The 20197-nt window shown below is 34.4% G+C and overlaps 1 protein-coding gene across 1 annotated transcript in view; it reads right to left on the bottom strand.

The window, feature by feature from the left end:
• Window positions 1-6614: 6614 nt before the first annotated feature.
• LOC108001975 (protein 60A) overlaps window positions 6615-20197 on the bottom strand; it is a 33418-nt gene continuing 19835 nt past the window's right edge. Inside the window, exons 4-6 of the mRNA XM_062087067.1 lie at window positions 10360-10548; window positions 9946-10022; window positions 6615-9841 (exon numbers count right to left, since the gene is read on the bottom strand). Of these exons, the coding sequence (XP_061943051.1) occupies window positions 9581-9841; window positions 9946-10022; window positions 10360-10548 (527 nt within the window). The 3' untranslated portion in view covers window positions 6615-9580. The remainder of the gene's footprint in view (window positions 9842-9945; window positions 10023-10359; window positions 10549-20197) is intronic.

Raw genomic sequence — 20197 nt, 5'->3', positions numbered from 1 at the left:
TTTTTTAATAATATTGAATTTAAAATTTTAGTTAAAATTATGCTTTTATATATACATACAGTGCCATCTATATTCAGAAAATTAACTGAGATAAGAATTTATAAATTAAATTAATAGTCTTTATCATGTAAAAGTATTCTTGAATATTAAATTTTAACAAATTAAAATTAAAATTCTAAAATTTATAAATTTAATAAATGATATCTTATATAATAATAAAAAATTTTATTTATAAAGTATAATAAATGTAATTAATTATAACATTATAAATCATTATATTAAATTTATTAATTATAAAATTAATAAATGGAAATAAAAAAATATAATATTTAAATATATCATATTAAAATATTTATTAAAAATCTGTAAGCTACTTGTACTGCTATCGGTACAGTAGTTACTTTTGTCTGCTGAGTTACTAGTTACCTAGTGGAAAAGGATTTTATACGTATCAGATACAACGAGATACACAAGATAGATAATATTTTACAAATTTCATTCGACTTCGAAAAAAATAGCTTTTTTTATGTCCTTTACAAAAAAATCCATTCTATCTATGCAAAAATTTTCTAATCCTACCTATCTATGCAAACATTTATTTAAAATCAATGATAAATCTTTCTTTAGGTTTGATAGGTTTGCAAAACATTTGATTTTTGATCTAGTTTAGTATATATCTATATATAAAATTTAAATATTAAATATATCTAATATTACTATTCATAAATATGAATACCCGTTGTTATTATATTCATATAAATTATTATAAGTTATTATATTCATATATCTATGTATAAAATCATCGATTCCGATCTTTCATCTTAGGACATGATTGAAAAACCAAAGGAATATAAATACACTTACCAATACATGCGAAGAATTTGTACTGCTATCAATGCTGCTGTAATCCATAGAATATCCATCATGAAATATTCATCAAATAATATCAAGGAATAGAAACTGTAACAAAATATAGAAAACATTTTAAACATTTTAATATTGATTACTTGAGAGTTGAAATAAAAAAATATATAAAAATAAGTATGTCTTCGTCTTATTTCTATTAGATTTTATTCTGACATTTATTCTATCCTATATAAAAAACATAAAATATTTAAAAAAAAATATTATATAGTATATTTTAAAAAAAATAAAAAACTAATAACTAATAAAAACTAAAAAAACTAATAAAACTAAATCAACGAATAAACACTGAATTTTACGATTATTTAATTAGAACTAACATAAATTCTAAAAATATTAAAAATTACGAAGCAAATACTGAATTTACCAACTATATTACATATGATTATAAAAAAAATCTTCTGAAAATAAAATTGTATTAGTAAGAAAAAAGACAAAAAAGAGAAATGATATAATTATAAAAAAAAAAACAAAATATTTTTTCCATAATTTTTTCTTCTTTCTATTGAAGAATTTATTTGTTTCAAAAAATATTATCATTTTTTTATTAATCTATGAATTATTATCAATTTTTCATGATTACAAATTTCATATATAAAAAGATAGAATATATTTTTAAATCATATTATATATTATTTAAACAGAATTATTAATATTTGTAATGAATATAAAAGTAATCATTATAAAATTATAAATATATTTTGAAATAATAAAATAAAAACAATCAAAAAAAAAAAATACAAGAAAAATAATTGAATTTCTCTTTGGAAAAGAGATGGCCTCCATATTGAAATTTTTCCCGTCTTTAAAATTATTACCAATAATCAAATAATAATCCGAATGAAAGAAAATTTTAAAATAACCGTATAAAATATATAAAATTAATCAATGATATTAAAATAATAAGCAAATATAAACTTTATTTTAGAAAATCATAATTGCTATCATCAAATAAATCAATAAAGAAAATAAAGAAAAAAGAATGATTTAATCCTCAAAAGATTGTCAATTATAGTAATAAATATGTGTTCGTATATAATAATATATGAATAATATACGAATAATAAAATATATTATGAAAAAAAATATTACATACGATCTATGTAGCAAACAAATCATGAATTTATGCATATCGATAACACAATACAAAAAAGTCATGAACTTTAAGCATACTTGATGAAAAATAGAAAAAAATATAAAAAAATAATATATTTAGAAATGTAATGTATATTATTGATATAATTTAATTTGATAGAATAATCTAATTTGATAAATTTACGATTTTGTACATTTGTTTCAATATGATTAAAAAGGCTCGAACGATAATTTGCCCTCAAAAAATATAAAAATAATAAAACAAGTGTATAAGAAAATCATATTAAGATGAAAAAAGTGAATTTAAATCTCGATTCAACGAAACACAAATTACCGGTAACCTCAATAGTTAAATAAATGAAATTCTGGAATTAAAAAACGGATAAAGAAACTCAAAACAATTCTTTAATTATTTTTATCATTACAATAATAAATAAATTAAATAAACTAATAATAATTTATAAATTCGATAGAAGAATATGAATAGAATTATTTACTGCGTACTCGAAAATGATTGCTGTTACGATGACTTTCCACAAGAGACTGACGCCACGCGCCACAACTCGAATAACAGTTTTCTGATTGGCTAACGTTCTAGCCAATTCTATAATCAAAATCATGTAGAAATTTTACATAATATATTATATTTAATTATTTTAATTAAATAATTAAATAAAATTAATAATTTATTATTATATTATTCATTTATTAATTTAACATGATTTATATATTTTTTTATTAATTTGTTTATTGATTTTTTTATTGATTTTTAATTTACGGATTATTTACCAATTTATTCATTTGTCTAGTGACTTATTTGTAAATTTCTTTATAAACTTCTTTGTTTTTGAATATGTATCAATTTATTTATATATTAATTTATTTATTTATATATTTATTTATTCATTTACATATATATATATATTTGTACATGCATATATTGGTGTGTATGTGTGTTCACAAATTTTTCTAGTAATTTATTTATTATTATTACTAATAAATATTGATTATATTTATTATAATAATAAAATTATTATTTTAATTATTGTTATTTTTTAAACTTTTATATTAAATTAATTTTAATAATTTATTCTTAATATATATTCAATATTTCGAATAATTGAAATATACTTATATATAACATCTCAATTTCAACTATTTATATTATATTTATATTTTTATAAATATATATATAAATAAATAAATACAATTATATGGATAGATAAATAAATAAATAACGAGACTGTTAAATAAATGGATAAATAAATAATTGTAAAATAAATATCTAGTGATATATGATAAATGAATGAATAAATAATTACTAAATAAATGAAGGAATAAATAAATAAATTGATACATATATAAATGAGTAAAGCAAAGAAATCTATAAAAAGATTACAAATAAATCACTAATGAATAAATCAGTAAATAATCGATACATTCATAATAGATAAAAAGATAAAAAAATAAATAAATTAATTAATTAAAAAAATATATAAATCAAATAAATAATTATTAAAATAATAATTTGTTCTTAATATATATTTAATTAGAATAATTAAAATATATCGTGCAATACTTTAATTTTATTAACGATTTCGATTGTAAAATTGTTTTAACGTCAGCCAATCAGAAAACGACTTCAATTATTATAACGTATAAAGTTAATGTCCTGTGGAAGGTAATTGTGTTGAGGTGTGTGACAATAACCGATAATTCAATATACAGTAAGCAATTCTATTCATATTCTATTATTAAATTTATAAATTACTATTAGTTTCGTTTATTTAATAATCTATTTATTATTATAAAAATAATTATGATAAAAATAATTAACGTTTTTTTGAATTGCTTTATGTAATTTTTGTCAATCATTGAGGTTACCGTTAATTCGTGTTATGTTAAGTCGAGAATTCATTTTTTACTTCAATTAAACAAATAATAAAAATTTAAAAATTTATAAATCATTGAATATTATAAATCTAAATCATTATAAAACCATATAAAATGAGTTAAAATATTTTAACACAACTATGAATCGAAAATTAATATTACAAAATAATAAATCTAATTTTAGTTTATAAAATGTATATTAATTATTATATTTATAATCATAATAAACTATTAGAGACACAAATTAACAATTTAATGATCAAAATTATTAAATAATCGATTAATATATTCAAAAGTATATTCGACAAAGAACGTATGTCTTCGACAAACTTCGTTTGTCTTCGCGACCTATAAATACGAGGTAAGTCGCGAGACCGATCATTTCTTAACGAACTTTCGTGAACGAAGGATCGATATTATAATATTTTAACTTCTTATAACAGAATAATTTTATCATTTATTTTTATAATATTTATAATATTTATAATATTCGAAATTAATATCTAATATGTTAAATGTTATTATATATTATATATTATTTACTCATCTAATTTTTTAAATAATATTTTTTTATTGTATTATTTACTTAATTATTTATAAATTCATCTATTTTTATATTTATTTTTTGATTTATTTTTTAATTTATATTTTCATTCATTTATTATTTTTATATTTATACCTTGATTTATTTATAATCTAGTAATTTATATATTAATTTATATTTAATTTATATTCATTTCATATTCATTCATATTTGTTTAGTTTATTTTATATTTATTTAATTTTATTTTTATTTATTTATTTAGTCAATTGATATTTTATTTGTACATTTATTTTTCATTTATTTTTTTTAATTTATATTTTCATTCATTTATTTATTTATTTATACTTTTATTTATTTATTTCCATATTTATTTCTTGATTTTTAATTTATATTTGTTTTATTATATTTTATTATATTTCTTTATTAACTCATTTATTTTCTAGTTACTTTATTATTTTTTAAATTTATATATTCGTTCTTTTACAATATAGTAATAAATAAATTATTTAATAATATGGATTTTGATGTAGTTTGAGTTGCGATATTATTCCATCTCGATCATATCAATTATTTTTTGATTGATTTTCGTATTAGTGTTATGTTAAAAATGAAATCGTGTTTTGAAGATAGTATAGTAGTATATAAAGTGGTCAAAATTCTTTCAGTATTACAGAAATTGATTCATTTCATTCAATTTCTGAATTCAAGAAAAAACTGAAAGACATAAGAAATAAATTAAAAGAATATATATAAAAAAGTTGAAAATCATAAAATAATTAAAAAATAAGTAAAAAAAAAAAGGAAGAATTGAGAATCAACGCCATCTCCTGGCTTTAAAATTCAAACTGTATTTTTATCAAGATTGTGAAATAAATCAAGAGATGGCGCTAATAATTTATTCTGATCATATCTCTATCCTTTTTTCACTTTTTTCTATCTTTTATTTACGGCACTCTGCAGATGGCGCTGATTTCACTATTTTTATTGTATCTCTGTCCTTCTTATACTATTTGTTTTCCTTATCTATATTTCACATATTCATAGACTCATAAGATGGTGTCAATTTCTAATTAACTTTATTACATCGTTATACAACTTATCGATTAATAAAACATTTTAATAGAATTATATTTTTTTCAAATAGATATCAATATGTAATTATTTTTTCATTATTTGGCGAAATCTAATAATTGATTTTTCGAAATATATATTTCATTAACTATATTTTATTATATTATATTCATTAATTCAGTATTTTTTATAATATTTTATTAATAATTATCTTTATAAAATCAAGATGTTAAGCAAAAAATTATGTAAATTTTTAATCTAGTCTAAATCTTATACGAATTATTGGATCATTATTATTAGATTGGAATACAAGTATCAGAAAACTCTGTACGATTTCTTCCAATATTTTTTCAATTATTTCTCATTTTTTATTTTCTTTCTCACTTTCTTTATCGAAAACTTTATTAATTTTTATATAGTGCATTCATTGCTATTTTCTTCTATCGTTTTAAATCATAAATTATCTTTCAGAATTAACATGCACGTGCATCTTAGTTTTGAATATATTGTAAAAGATATAACGACGCATTTCGTACAAAGATAGCTCTCTAATTTGAAGCGAAAAATAAATTATCTTATATTTTCTACTGGTTTTACTCTCGTTTTAATCGAATTCTTCTTTCTTGTTTCGAAAGAATGCTTTATCTTATTTTCCATTTTTTTCTTTTTCATTTTATATTTCTATGTTCATTTGAAATGTCATCATGTTTTTATTATAACTCGTTCTTTCTTGAGTGACTGTATCATGCAATAATAACAGGAATCGTCGGGTTGGTGCTTTACTTCCGGTGGTCAGTCGAGGGTCCGGTCGATCGATATCTTTAAGTATTCGGTCAAAGTTAAGTATCGTATGCCTACCTTCATAATACTTTAAAAAAATAAAACATCGAGCTAAAAATTGCGAAATTCAGTTTGGATTATGCGAAATTTCTTTTGAATATTTTGCTTATCTACGGACAAAGTAAACTACAGATAGAACTGAACTATAGATTCTATTTTATCGAAGCATTTACACTTTAGAATCATGAGATCAATGTAAAACGTATAAATGATTTGATTTATGGTAAAAAAGAAATTGACGCAAATACATTGTACACATTATATGTAGTATGTATTATAGAACGTATTTACAACGATATATTTACATTGTCATTACAAAAATTGTGTTAATGATACCACAGACTATTATATTCATCGATTGATTTGTGATCGCATTCACAAAGGCATTCACGCATCCCACGAGCTAAAATGGACTATGCTTCTTCATTCCCATTCACACGGTTAAACGCTCGTTAATCGCTTTTTAAACAACGCTGACACATATTTCTCGAGCAGCGGTGGCAGCACAATCGAGTTTCGCGTCGGAATAATTTAAAACTTTTAATCTCACGCGTGTGTCGATTAAGTATGACTATAATTCTCCTATGTTTCTTACGAGCTTGTAAAAAATGGAAATTTATACAAAAAAAAAAAAGGAAAACGTAAGAGTGGGCGGAAAAAACTATTCGTTCGATTTAACACGTTCACTGCGCTTAATTATGAATTTTAATCGGGATTAAGACGGGATTTTACGATGTGCACACAATGTGTATGGCGAATTAACAAATAGGAAATTTTTTGAAATATTTCGACAATATGTTGGCACACACAACGCACAGATAAAGAAAAAAAAAATTCGTTCGGCAGTGGACACGTTAATTAAAATAAATTCTCATTGCACGTGATATTTCGCTCCGGTTGAAAAATATGTTTGTATTTGCGATATTTTTATTCAAAAATTTGATTGCCTTTCGCACATTAGATAGAAGTTCGCGACATTACAAAATAAAAGACTCTTCCACTTTCTATATACGTATATATAAATACATTTACACTCTACATACATGTACATAGAAAGTTGAGTTACATGGGTGTGCAAGTATATACAGGGTGGTTCGGTAACTGTCGCCATCTTAATCCTCTATAACATCGCTTTACTTGGATTCTTCTTTAATATTATTTTATTTGCTTACATTGTGCGTTACGTTATTAATACACCATTACATATATTATTTATATCGAAATATTTTCTTTTTTCTCCAATAATTATTATTTTTATTTTTACTTTAATAAAGTAAAAAAAAAATATTTGATCATCGATGAATCTTTCCTTTCATAAGCAAATAAAATTTTCGTTACAGAGAATCAACGTTCCCCGGAACGAGGAAGAAGCTGGAGAAAAAGATTTAATTTACAATAATTATACAGTGGAAAAGATTCGATCGTATAATCGGTATTAAATTAATTTAATTGACTGAGAACTTGATTGTCTGCAATTATCGTTATTATTTTTATCACAACAGTTTTGATTAGATTCGAATTGGATTCCCTTTAATTCCAATACCATTCAATTTCAACATTTTATGTATTTTATATATCTCACGTGATAAATACCACACATAGTGTTTATCACGTAGATGGGATAGGAAATTAAAAGGAAATATACGAATGTAAAATCATTACTTTAAAAGTAATATAAACTGTTGCGGATTTATCGGTTAATCAACGCGTTAAAATATTTTACGACGATTAATAAAATCTTCTAACATCTCTTTTAAAAAAAATCTTTTCTCTCTTCCTAATAAATAACGAGTAAAAACTAGGTATTATCATACCGTAATACTTGGTACCATACACTTTTGTACCACGCAGTATTCGCTATATATAAATTCTTCTTCGTCCTTCGTAGCTTAAAAAGAAAAAAAAAAAAATCAAGGTGACAATTACCCGACTACTCTGTAGACTACGTTTCGTACGATGGAATTAGATTCTCGATCGATTCGATTTCCGTTAAGTAAATCGAGAATCGATTCGATTCTTTCTTTCTTTTTTCTTTTTTTTTTTTTTTTGCGAAGAATCTCTCTCACTTGGTGGATTCGTTTCATCTTATGAAACAGCCTGTACATACACGACTATTAAACACGGATGCTCTTATTCGCTCGATCAGACGCGATCATTACTTACAAACATAAATAAATCTAATTACAAGAAAAAGTGATATCTTTTTTGCTCTTTATGCCGGTTTACGTGCATAAATACTTTCGAAAACGCGGATACAAGTGTGTTGTGTTTTTTTTTCTTCGCCAAGATACGATGATACGATAGACCAAGTGGAAACTTCTCTTTCCCTCTCTCTCTTTTTTTTTTCTTTTCTTTTTTCTTCTCAGAATGTTCGAGTCATTAAATTAATAATAATCGTGTTACACGATTATATTAATCCGACCGAACGTTTGAACGTTGGATGAGATATTTAAGTCCATTAAAAAAAAAAAAAAAGTAAGAAGAAGAAGAAGAAGAAGAAGAAGAAGAAAGGAAGAAAGGATTCGAAGTAAATCGAATAAAAATTATGATTGTTACGTATGTATATTACAACGATATCCACTAAAACCGGATAAAGATCTGGTGTCGGAATTGCACGTATTCGTCGATCGATCGTTTCCCAAACGTATTCGAACATTCACCTTTGCCAGCGACGAGATTATTATTATTATTATTATTATTATTATTATTATTATTATTATTATTATTATTATTAACGATCGTTAGTACGGAAGCACTCGTTTCGAGAAATTACACTATCTACTAGTCGAGAATTTGGCACCAGACGACCGATGATTTTCTTGCGGCGCTCGTTAACCGGCCATCGATCGGCATTCGTCGTTTTCGCGTGGGCACAAACAACCGACGCTCAAAGATACTCCCTGTTTCGACCGAACGGAAAATCGAGCCGAATCAGCGGTTTCGTTTCAATTGCTCCCCCAACCGATCCTCCCGAATCGTTGCGCGTTCCACGATCTTCCCGAAATTTCCATTCTTACGTTTTCCACAACGCGTGAACGATGCGTATCCTCCCCACGACTCGATCGAAAAGAAAGAAAGAAAGAAAAGAAGAGACGAATCGAAAGCGATTTGAGGAAATGGCGGATCGCGGCGGATTCGGTCGGTCGATTGAGACCGTCAAGATTCAGGTGTCGCGATTCGCAGTTGAACTGGAAGCTCGTGCACACGTGCCGATCAATGGCAACCGCAGCTCTTCACGACCATGTTTTTGTACTTCTTCAGTATAACGTTGCTTTCGTCGAGGAAATACAGCACTGAGATCGGCGAGAGCTTGGTAGGGGCGCAGCAAGGCTTTGGTACCTTACCAGGGCTGACCAGGTGCACCAACGTTTGGACGATCGCGTGATTGGTCGCGTTCATATGGGCGTTCAAAGGGAAATTGCATTCGCCGCTGCAATAATATGCGTCGTATCCGTCCGGTGCTATGATCCAGTCCTGGAAAAATAAATAATTCATCGGTCGCCGGACTAAGCGAGCCGCTCCAGAGAGGCTGGAGCCGCGTTTCGAGCCCGATGTGCTGTAAAGTAAAGCCGCCTTACCTGCCACTTCAGATCCCTGAAGCTGACGTACAACGTTTGGATTTTGCAGGTCCTCGAGTTGTACTGCGTACCGGGATCTGGACAACAATTGCAACATGATGCTCTCTCTTAATCTTTCAATTTTTTCTTTTTTAAAAACAACACGATTCGAAGAAGGATCCGCGTCAACAGTCCTTTCATATAGAAACGCGTCTAATCGTTGTTGAATCGGTTATCCCTGATCGTTCAATTTCGAATGATGGAAACAAAAATCGGTCGGGGCAAAGATCGGATAAAATTAATCTTACTTGTAACTCACGCGTATCCTACCAATATATATATATACATATTTCTCCTTTCTCTTCACGATTTCTCTCCATCGGTTTTCGATGCGCGAAGTTAACAAAATTCACGATTATGGACGATTACACTTACCGGTGTACGGATTATTCCGATAATCCAGGCTCGATGACTCGCTCTTCTTTCTTCTCCTGGCATCCCGTTTCTGTCGTACCTTCGACTCTCTGATGCCGGAACTCTTGAAGTAACCAACCATGAATGGTTGCTTGTCGGGATCGCCTCTGAACGCGAGGATCCCGATGTCTTCCGGTCTCATCTCGTGCACTGAAATTCACAACGATGAATTGGATCTCGAGTCGAAATCGAATCTTATTTTTCGAGATCGATAGACAAAGCAACCTTTGAACTCGCATTGCGGATTATCGAATTAACTCGAATCAACTTGTGAGTCGACCGAGATCGAGATCGAATTCTCCAAATTCATTTTCAAACCTATTTCCTCTAGACACATTTGCAGAAAGAAATGTGATCGAGGCAGAGACTCGTCTCGATCGATATCCAATGGAATGGAATGGAAGCATTCGCGTTTCAGAACGTTTGAATCGGGCGATACCCAATTACCCCCGATTCGATTCCACAAGTGGAGCGTGTTGTACGAGGGGGGAACGATTGCGTGTTTACTCAGCATGGGCTGCCACTTGGTATTATTAATAGGCAACCTTCAGGAATATTAACTATTTAAGAATCTCGAGCTGTGTTGGTTCGTTCTCTCTCTCTCTCTCTCGAATCGAGGGGAGAGCAGCCGTTCACTTGGCCGATATATAGGCGACAGCTCAGTCGGTTTCCCAACACCGTTGGCCCTGCAATTAAGTCGCCGTTCCAACGTTTCGCGCGTTTAATCGATTCTCCCTGCACGTCGATCGATCGATTGTTCTTGATTAAATCGCGAATCCGAACGAGAGAGCAGAAAAGAGGGGGGATGAGAAATTTCGTGAACGTGGAAAAAGGGACGCGTTAAGAGGCGCGTGGTTGTTATACATATATTTATGTATCCGTGGATACTCTCGATCGTCGGTGGACACGACGCGTAACGTTTCATTTCGTAACGTAATCGGAACTTGGAAGAAGTTATGACACTTGTTTATCATAATTATCGGGAACCGCTTTAATTATTCATGCGGTAATAATTACACTTCTCCCTTTAACAGTCGCGCGGTGTGTGACAAAAATAGAGGCGTTTTACATGCATTAGCATGAACTGTCGCAATACCGTGGCTCAGCCGCGTATTGGTCATATTAATGTCAAGAATATTATTTCCATGGAGCGCGATAGGCGATATCCAGGCATTGGAACGGGGAGGCCAACGTGAAAGTATGGGATCGTATTTTCAAACCGGGAAATTTGCACCTTGAACGGCGAATAACACCGCACCGTTATTGTATCGGTATTTAATTTAGGGCCGTTAATTTAGAACCGTTTAAATCTCCTCTTGTCGGGTGGGACATATTTTTTCGATAAGAAAAATGAAAAATCTGGAGATTTTTGTTTTTAACGAGAACAAGGATTTTCGAACGATACGACACGATATTTAAAGAAATTTTATTTTACAATAAATGTACATTGTTGGAGTATTTATTATCGAATTATCGTTGTATTTACGAGGAGTTATTCTTCTATTTTTTTTAATCAAAGGGGATTTTTTGAACGATACGATATTTAAAGAAATTTTATTTTACAATAAATGTACAGTGTTAGAGTGTCGAATTGTTATTATATTTATTACGAGAAATTATACTCTTCCATTTTTTTTTTTAATAAAAGGGGATTTTTTGAACGATACGACATTTAAAGAAATTTTATTTTACAAGAGATATACATTATTGTGGTATTTATTATCGAATTATCGTTGTATTTACGAGGAGTTATTCTTCTATTTTTTTTAATCAAAGGGGATTTTTTGAACGATACGACATTTAAAGAAATTTTATTTTACAAGAGGTGTACATTGTTGTAGTATTTATTATCGAATTATCGTTGTATTTACGAGGAGTTATTCTTCTATTTTTTTTAATCAAAGGGGATTTTTTGAACGATACGATTTAAAGAAATTTTATTTTACAATAAATGTACGTTGGAGTGTCGAATTATTATTGTATTTATTACGAGAAATTATACTCTTCTATTTTATTTTTATTATCAAAGGGGATTTTTTGAACGGTACGATTTAAAGAAATTTTATTTTACAAGAGGTGTACATTGTTGTAGTATTTATTATCGAATTATCGTTGTATTTACGAGGAGTTATTCTTCTATTTTTTTTAATCAAAGGGGATTTTTTGAACGATACGATTTAAAGAAATTTTATTTTACAATAAATGTACGTTGGAGTGTCGAATTATTATTGTATTTATTACGAGAAATTATACTCTTCTATTTTTTTTTTTTTAATCAAAGAGGATTTTTTGAACGGTACGATTTAAAGAAATTTTATTTTACAATAAATGTACATTGTTGGAGTGTCGAATTGTTATTGTATTTATTACGAGGAATTATATTCTTCTGGTTTACGAGGGGTTTACGTGGGAATAAGCATCTGTGATGCGAGACAATGCGAGAACGATAATAAAACAACAATGATTAATAAACTGGTCAGGCGGCAATTCTCAGACGGATAAACATCTATGCGTTTTTTTTTTTCTCTCTGCAAAGCAATTCATCAGACTGTTATTAGACAAGTTTACGTTACAAACGAGGCATCATTCCGGCCAATGATTTATTTAACAAGTATTGGTTGAAACAGAGAAACAGTTGCGATCGTAGATACCTATAAATAGTACGGTGTGTACTCGATACCTGTGGCTCGTATTTTTCATCCTCCGCTACTACACGCTTCTGAATTGAGACATTCGCGTGACGGATCGCGATCGATGTTACTTAAGAAAAATCGCAGAAAACACGGTTTCCAGTTGCGCAGTCCAACTCGAGCTGGTTATCGAGCAGAAATTAAGCGTATCAACAACGAGATTTTTCTCGAGAAAATTTCGTCTCGATCGACGCTCCACCTCTTTGCAAAACCAACTTTTCAGAGAGAGAGAGAGAGAGATTATAAATCGACGAAACTCATTATCCAAGTATCATTAATTTGCGAATAGAACGAATCGAGAGAATAATTAAGGTAAATGTTGGCAATCTAATTAAGGAACGAGCGTAGACTATATAATATAATTTTGTTACAACTTGTTTGAAAAGAAATTTCCACGAACGTGTGTCATAATTCACGACAATTTGCATTCAATGCGAACTCTTCGCGTTACTTGCTTTTCCGTATCGCATTATTGGCTCGGTTGAGTAGGCTATCGCATTATCATAGTTCACACGCCTTGTACAAATTACCTGTTTGACCTTCATTTAAATAGAAATAGCTGAATAGCAAAAAGCGTCGGTGCTGCACTCGATTAAAAGTTACCGCACGAGTGTCGTATCGATTATAAAGCGAAAAAAGAAACGAGCGTACAACAATTTTACTCGCCAACAATCTTACCAAAAGATCGTTAATTTACGACTCGAGAAAAAGAAGACAAGGAAAACACCAATCTCGTATCCATTCTCTATCGTCGCGCGATTTCGATTATTCGATAAAAGGCAAACGAAGTTCAATTAGCATCCGATAAAAAAAGACGAAGCGAACTTTCGTTCGATCGTTTCCTTATAAAATAATATCAACTCTCTGACGTTGAAAACGGAGAAAATGGAATTGGAAGGATGGAAGTCGGAGGCAATGATTTTCGATCGTCTCATCCACAATCCGCACGCGTGCCATAGAAATGGCCGAGCGTATCGGCGAGCGCTTGCACAGGTGGTGCGCGATAAAGCGGGAAACGCATTCTCGACGGTTGGAAACAATGAGGCGGCAGAGGGAGAAGAGGGAGGCGGGGAGAGGCGGGAAAAGGGGGAGAGGGAAAGAAAGAAGAAAGAAGGAGAGGTCGAGGCGTGGATTTTTCACGCGGCGGTGGATTCTCGCCGATTCGATTCGCATGCTGGTCGCGCGTTTTTCGCGCGATATCGAAATTCGAAGGAAAGGACAGCGGAGGTACGTGAGAGCGATCCAAACGGTCTCATTGTGGCCGCCGCCGCCGGCTCGTCTCCGCGGGGCAGCATTGCCGCAGTATGCAAATGATCCTTGTTACGAGCACGACCGAGTGGCGAGTTCGAGAAAGCTAGTAAATTGGCTCGCAGGAATGCGCATTTGCCGTGATTGCAGCGGACACCTGCTGCCGCTGCACTTTGCGCGCCGTTACAGAATCGACCAGTTTGTCCACCGACCGATGCGGACACCATGCACGTGGCCGATTCGATCCAATCGTTCCTCCCCTCCCCCTTTCTCTTCCTTCCAACAAAAGTTCGGAAAATATCCTAATTCTTCGCCATCCATATTTCAATCGTATCTCAGTTTTCCAGAAAAAGGATCTATCTCCGTGAAATTTCTCATTTTTTTTCCAAGAGAGAGAGAGAGAGAGAGAGAGACGCGATCGAGAAGTCCGTCAAAAAGTTGTATATTTATGGGGATTTGTAAAAAATTTGTCAAAATTTAATTTGTCGTAATCGCGCGAGCAAAGATAAAAACAATTCCAAGAAATGGTTTCCATCTGCTTATCATAATGTCACGGACACGCGCGCGGGAAAGAAATATTCCGCGTTGCCAAGAAAAGCGCGTATCAAAATCGCGTATTTTATGCGCGCGAGAATAACACCGCGTGCCAGTTGAAATAAACGATCGATCCCCGATCGATTGTCCGAGAACGTTACTGGCAAAAATAAGATCCATCCAACGTTCGAGGTGCGAACATCCAGCGAGATTTCGCTTTTTACGTTTATTTATCGTGCACGATCCGGATAAGTGAGAGAAAAATACGCGATACGCGCCGATTTCCCAGAACCGCGGGAACACGAATTTCGATTCGTGCGATTCGCGCGATTGAAAGCGCGCATTATGCGCATCGCAAAAATTTCTCTTGCTTCTTGGAACAATTTTTCTTATTGGAAACAATTCTCGATTGAAAATTACGTGGACTCGAATCCACGCAAGTGGCGGGAATACTTGGAAAGTATCTTTCCAAAGTGTGTAAAAATTGTAACAATTTGTCGGAACGGAGTAATAATACGAAGAAACGGCGCGAAACTACGTTAGTTTGAATTCCAAAGATGCGTTTTCCGTCCTACGCTTGTTTCGCTAGATCCTTTCGATCTAGTTATCCTTTTATAGATCCTTTCGTCCTATACGTGTGTATGTGTATATATATATATATGTTAGGCGAGAGTAATAAAAGGGTAATAATTCGTTGGCGTGTCCCGTTGGTGGCGGAGGTTCAAGGATAAAACGATTTCCTACGAAAGGGTCCTAGATGAGCCGGCTACGCTTTCGCAATACTTCGAAAAGTCAAGGACGTGGAACCGGTAACAACCTCGCGACTCATTTTAAAAAAAGATTATTAATATTTTTCGAGGACGATTCACGTGCTCTGAAAACGTGTCCACGGTATTATTGACACGGTAAACGGAAGCCGGGTATGTGTATTCGTTTACATACGTCGTCTACTTCTGTTATTCTTTTTTTTTTTTTCGCGATAAAATTCTAAAGTCGCCGCATAAATATTCGAACATGTATCGTACGAAACGTGGATCCAATTCGTAGATTGAATTCGACAAATCTTTCGGTACTTGATAACAATTGTAATAATAATAATAATAATATTTGGTTTCGTTTCATCGAATGGTTGGCACGTGTGTTTGAAAACAGGTGCTCGTAGGTAAATAAATGGACGGAGGGATCCGGTAGTATTTGTCTGGGAACGGATAAGTCGAGGCTGCGGTTGGCGAAGATTCAAGAATACCATGCTCGGTTTCTCTCTTCTTCCGGTTATCTTTTTTCCCCCTCCCTCGAGTGCACCGAGAGAGCAGATTTTATGCGCCGTTCGAGAGAAATGTCCACGATCGTCCACGATTTTATTGGACAATTTAGATATTGAGGGGGAAGGAGACGGACACAAGTTTAGAGAAATTCGCGTTCGAGGACGGACGATCGTCACAATAATACCCGTTTAATACCGTGTCTTTTACTTATTGCGATGCTGATTCCACGGTAATGGAGCCGCTATTAGGACGCTAATGGGCCGGTAGCAAAGGAGTATAGCATCTCGACTCGCGTGGAAATCGCGGAGATCGAAATCTCCGGCGAATAATTATTCTCCGAGATGCGATCGGATCGAGATAATCGTGGGAAGGACGAAAGGGAGGGGAGCGGAGAAGAAATCCGCGAAGGCATCCGCGACAAAGGCTCGTACTCGTTGGCGGTGATAGCGAGGTGTCGCAAGTCTCGCTCGCGAGAGAGCAACGAGCACGCAGTTAGACGCACACGCGTGGGCGTATCACGCGGAGGTGTGTAGCCGGTCTTTAGAGGCTACAGAGAGATAGCCGCGGCTGTACTTTCGAAAGCATCTGGTTTTCTGCAACCGAGGAGGAAACTTCCTCTGGCAGGGGGCGGACGCCGAGGATTCTCCGCGCGCGCATCCGCGAGCGAACCGAGTGCAAACAAACCGAGGAGGAGACCACTCGTCGAGCATTCGACCGCGAACGAGCGGAAGAAGGACACGGCGAGAAGAGAAGCAGAGGAGGAGGAGGAGGAGGAGGAGGAGGAAGAAGGCGCGAAAGGGAAGAAGAGGATTGCAGGGGCGGAGGAGATAGGCGAGTGTCGCGCGAGAGGGATAGAATGGGCGAAAAGATGGGGAGGGATCGGCGGTAAAGTAAGGCGGAGAGAGGGGAAGACGGCGAAGCGAGTAGAGGACAGGATGGAAGGAGGGAGAGAGAAGGGGAGAATATCCGAGAGGGACGGAATATACATGTATACGTACACGTGCGCGGTGGCTTCACCTGTGTGCGCGTGAACGCGCGCAGAGGTGTGCGCGCCTCCGATCTTGTGTTTTATATTGAATGATCAAAGGTAAACCGGTTGTGCTCGCGAACGAGAGGAGCGGAGAAGTGGGGAGAAGCGAGAAAGAGAGAAAACATACAGGTGCGAGAGGTGGAGAGAGGGGAGGATGGATGCGGGGAGTGAGAGAAACTGGGGAGGTGAGAGAGGCAGGCAACAAAATGATCTAGGCGCGGCAAACAACAAACCGTACGCACGCACACCGGGGCATTTCGAGCGTTCCCGCGTGTATGTACGCGTACGCGGTCCCGATGCCTCGTTTCGTATCCACGATGTCGTTATAACGCCAGACTTCTCGGGTGTTACCGTGAGCAGCGTGTATCGCGGCGAGGATACAAGGATTACAAGCTAGACACGCGCCGTTCCTCCACGATCACCGAACAACGCTAGGTATCCATCAAACGCTCGTTTCTCAGTCCTCGTTCGATCGAGTCGAGTTGCTTCGATATCCGTATATAGGTAACTCGACTTCGAGTTTGTTTTCGTACGTAATCGAGTCGAGTCAATCGACGAGTGAATCGACTTTGTTCGAGTTTACCGTCGATTGCTCTACGATTCTTTTTTGTTTCCTTTTTTGTGCCAGATACTGCGTTCTCGTGAACGAGAGATATAAAAATTTGGAAAAATTTTTTAAACTCGATTCTCTCGATCGGGAAGATACGAACTGAGACATCGAACGAAATGACTGGGTTTGGTTCGTCTGGTTGGCTCGTTAGTAGTTGCTGCCTTCGTTTGACTTTTATTCCCTCTTTCTTCTTCTCTCTCTCTCTCTCTCTCGTTCGAGCTTCCCTTCGCAGGGAAGAGAACGATCTTCGAATCATGGGGACGGGATGAATTGCGGTTTTTAAATAGTGCTCGAGAAAAGATGTTCAGATGTGAAGTATTTGACGCTCGTGTTTGTTCTTTTCAACATCGTACAATACGCGAAGTAGATTTAGGCGTCAAGTGTTCGACGCTTGTACCTTTTTTGTATGCGTAATATCTCGGCATTAAGGATCGAGTCGAGAGGAAGAAGATACTAGTTCTGCCGGTATGTCAAACTAGTTTAACCATGGGAAATTAAATAATTCGATGGTATTCGTTCGCGTTAGAAGGAAGTTGGAAGATGGTTGGAATTTCAGGAAGAGGTAAGGTAAGTCGTCGCTTGTTTTCGATAAAAAAGAAAATTTAATTTCCTTCCTTCTTTTTTCTGGCCGCAAAGGGAAAGGGGTAAGGGATCGGACGTTGATCGATAAAAATCGAACAGGCTTTTCGACAGGCGTTTCGACGAAGCGGAGATCAGATTTCCCGATTATTTCTCTACTCGAAATATCGTTCCAATTCGTGCGCGTGGAAAAACGATAATTTAATAATTTGACGGCGCGCGACCTGTGCAAGGAAATTAGGTGGGACGTGATGTAAAGCATTCTGCTATTATCCAATTATTCAACGATCGTGATCCAATTTGCTGGCTCGTTAATGCGAGCCGCCCTATCTCGATCGTTTCTCATTCCTCAGAATATCGAACGCGATCGGTTTTCGATCCATTCGTTCTACACCGTGTACGCGGAGCAAAGTGGATCGCGAATACGTGTAGTACGTGGACTCGTAGGTGGGATAAAATTCCGCGCAAGAATCGTGATTTCGACTCGATGAGAAATCTGGATAAATTGGACGATGATCGTTGACGGTGAAGAACGATTGTTAGGCGCGAATTACGTTTAATAGTTGGAGAAAATTCGTTGCGATTTTTCCCGGGCAAGGTATCGTTAAAGAGCGATTAAAGAACGATTTTTAAAGAAGGTACGAAACGGCTCTCGAAAAACCTGTTCATCTCGCGCAGCAACAACTCCTTAAGAGTCGAAGCCCGATATAAAGATCATCGATGGATCTTGCCACTTTTTCTCCCGGTCGGATACACCGAGAGAAAACACGTGTTCACCGAGAATATTAGCCCGAGATGTTCGTGGCCGGGTTGTTTTTCGTGCGTTATCCCGAGATGAGATTTAATCGGGCAAGGCTACCACATTCCCACAGGCGAGCGTAGAAGAAGAAGAAGAAGAAGAAGAAGAAGAGGAAGAGGAAGGAGAAGAAGGAGAAGAACGTCGGTGGAAGGGAAGGAAAATCATCAATGATCTAAAGCCGATCGGTTCGTGGGGCCGGGCAACAGGTGTACCTTATCCGAACGATCGAATCGAGGTAATCTTGCCTCGTACGGCTCGCGACGATTCTCATCTGAGATTCGGTGGCAGAATTGGATTCAGGGGCGTCCTTATCTCACCATCTGGGTCTTCCACTCTCCCGTTCATGCCTCTCTCTTTCTCTCTTTCTCTTTCTCTCTCTCGTTCCTCGTTCCTCGTTCCTCGAACGTGGTCCGCCGTCCCGCTTCGTCCGTTCCTCGGGCTGAATATCCCACGCACGCGCATCTCGCCAGTATAGGAAGACAAGACGACGCCACGGCTTGGCCTCTCTCGTCTCTCGATGATGTATTCGTGGTGGTTGCCTCGAGTAGGAAGGACCTCGAGTGACGCACGAAAACTCGCGAGGACCGAGCAACGTCTCCACGCCTTCGATCCGCCAACGATTCTCCTTTTCCTCTCCTTTCTTTCATTTTTTCCACTACTACCCAAAAATTCACGTTTCTCTATTTCGAGAAAAGGAAAACCCGTTGTCGAACAATCTTCGAACAATCTTTTATGATTCTTTTCGGAATTTTTTCCTTCGAAAGTTTCAAAGTTTTCTATTTCGCGGAATCAAAAAGTCGAGGATTAGAATTAAAAATCGATTTTCACGTATCACGTAGAAACGTTGTTGGCAAAATCGGTCGGGCGATAGGATGGGCGTACGATGTCTCGGGGGGGAGGGGGGCGAGGCGGATGGGAACGGAGGATGGGAAATGGAAAATGATGGCGGTTGAAACGGATTGGGCGCGTGCACGAGCGAGATCGTAGGAAGAGAAATGGAGCGGAAAGGTGGAAAGGCAGGCCTGGTACGAAGCCATCGCTAGC

The sequence above is a fragment of the Apis cerana genome, linkage group LG1 (assembly GCF_029169275.1).
Source record: "Apis cerana isolate GH-2021 linkage group LG1, AcerK_1.0, whole genome shotgun sequence".
NCBI lineage: Eukaryota > Metazoa > Arthropoda > Insecta > Hymenoptera > Apidae > Apis > Apis cerana.
This window is presented reverse-complemented; position numbering and strand designations above follow the sequence as displayed.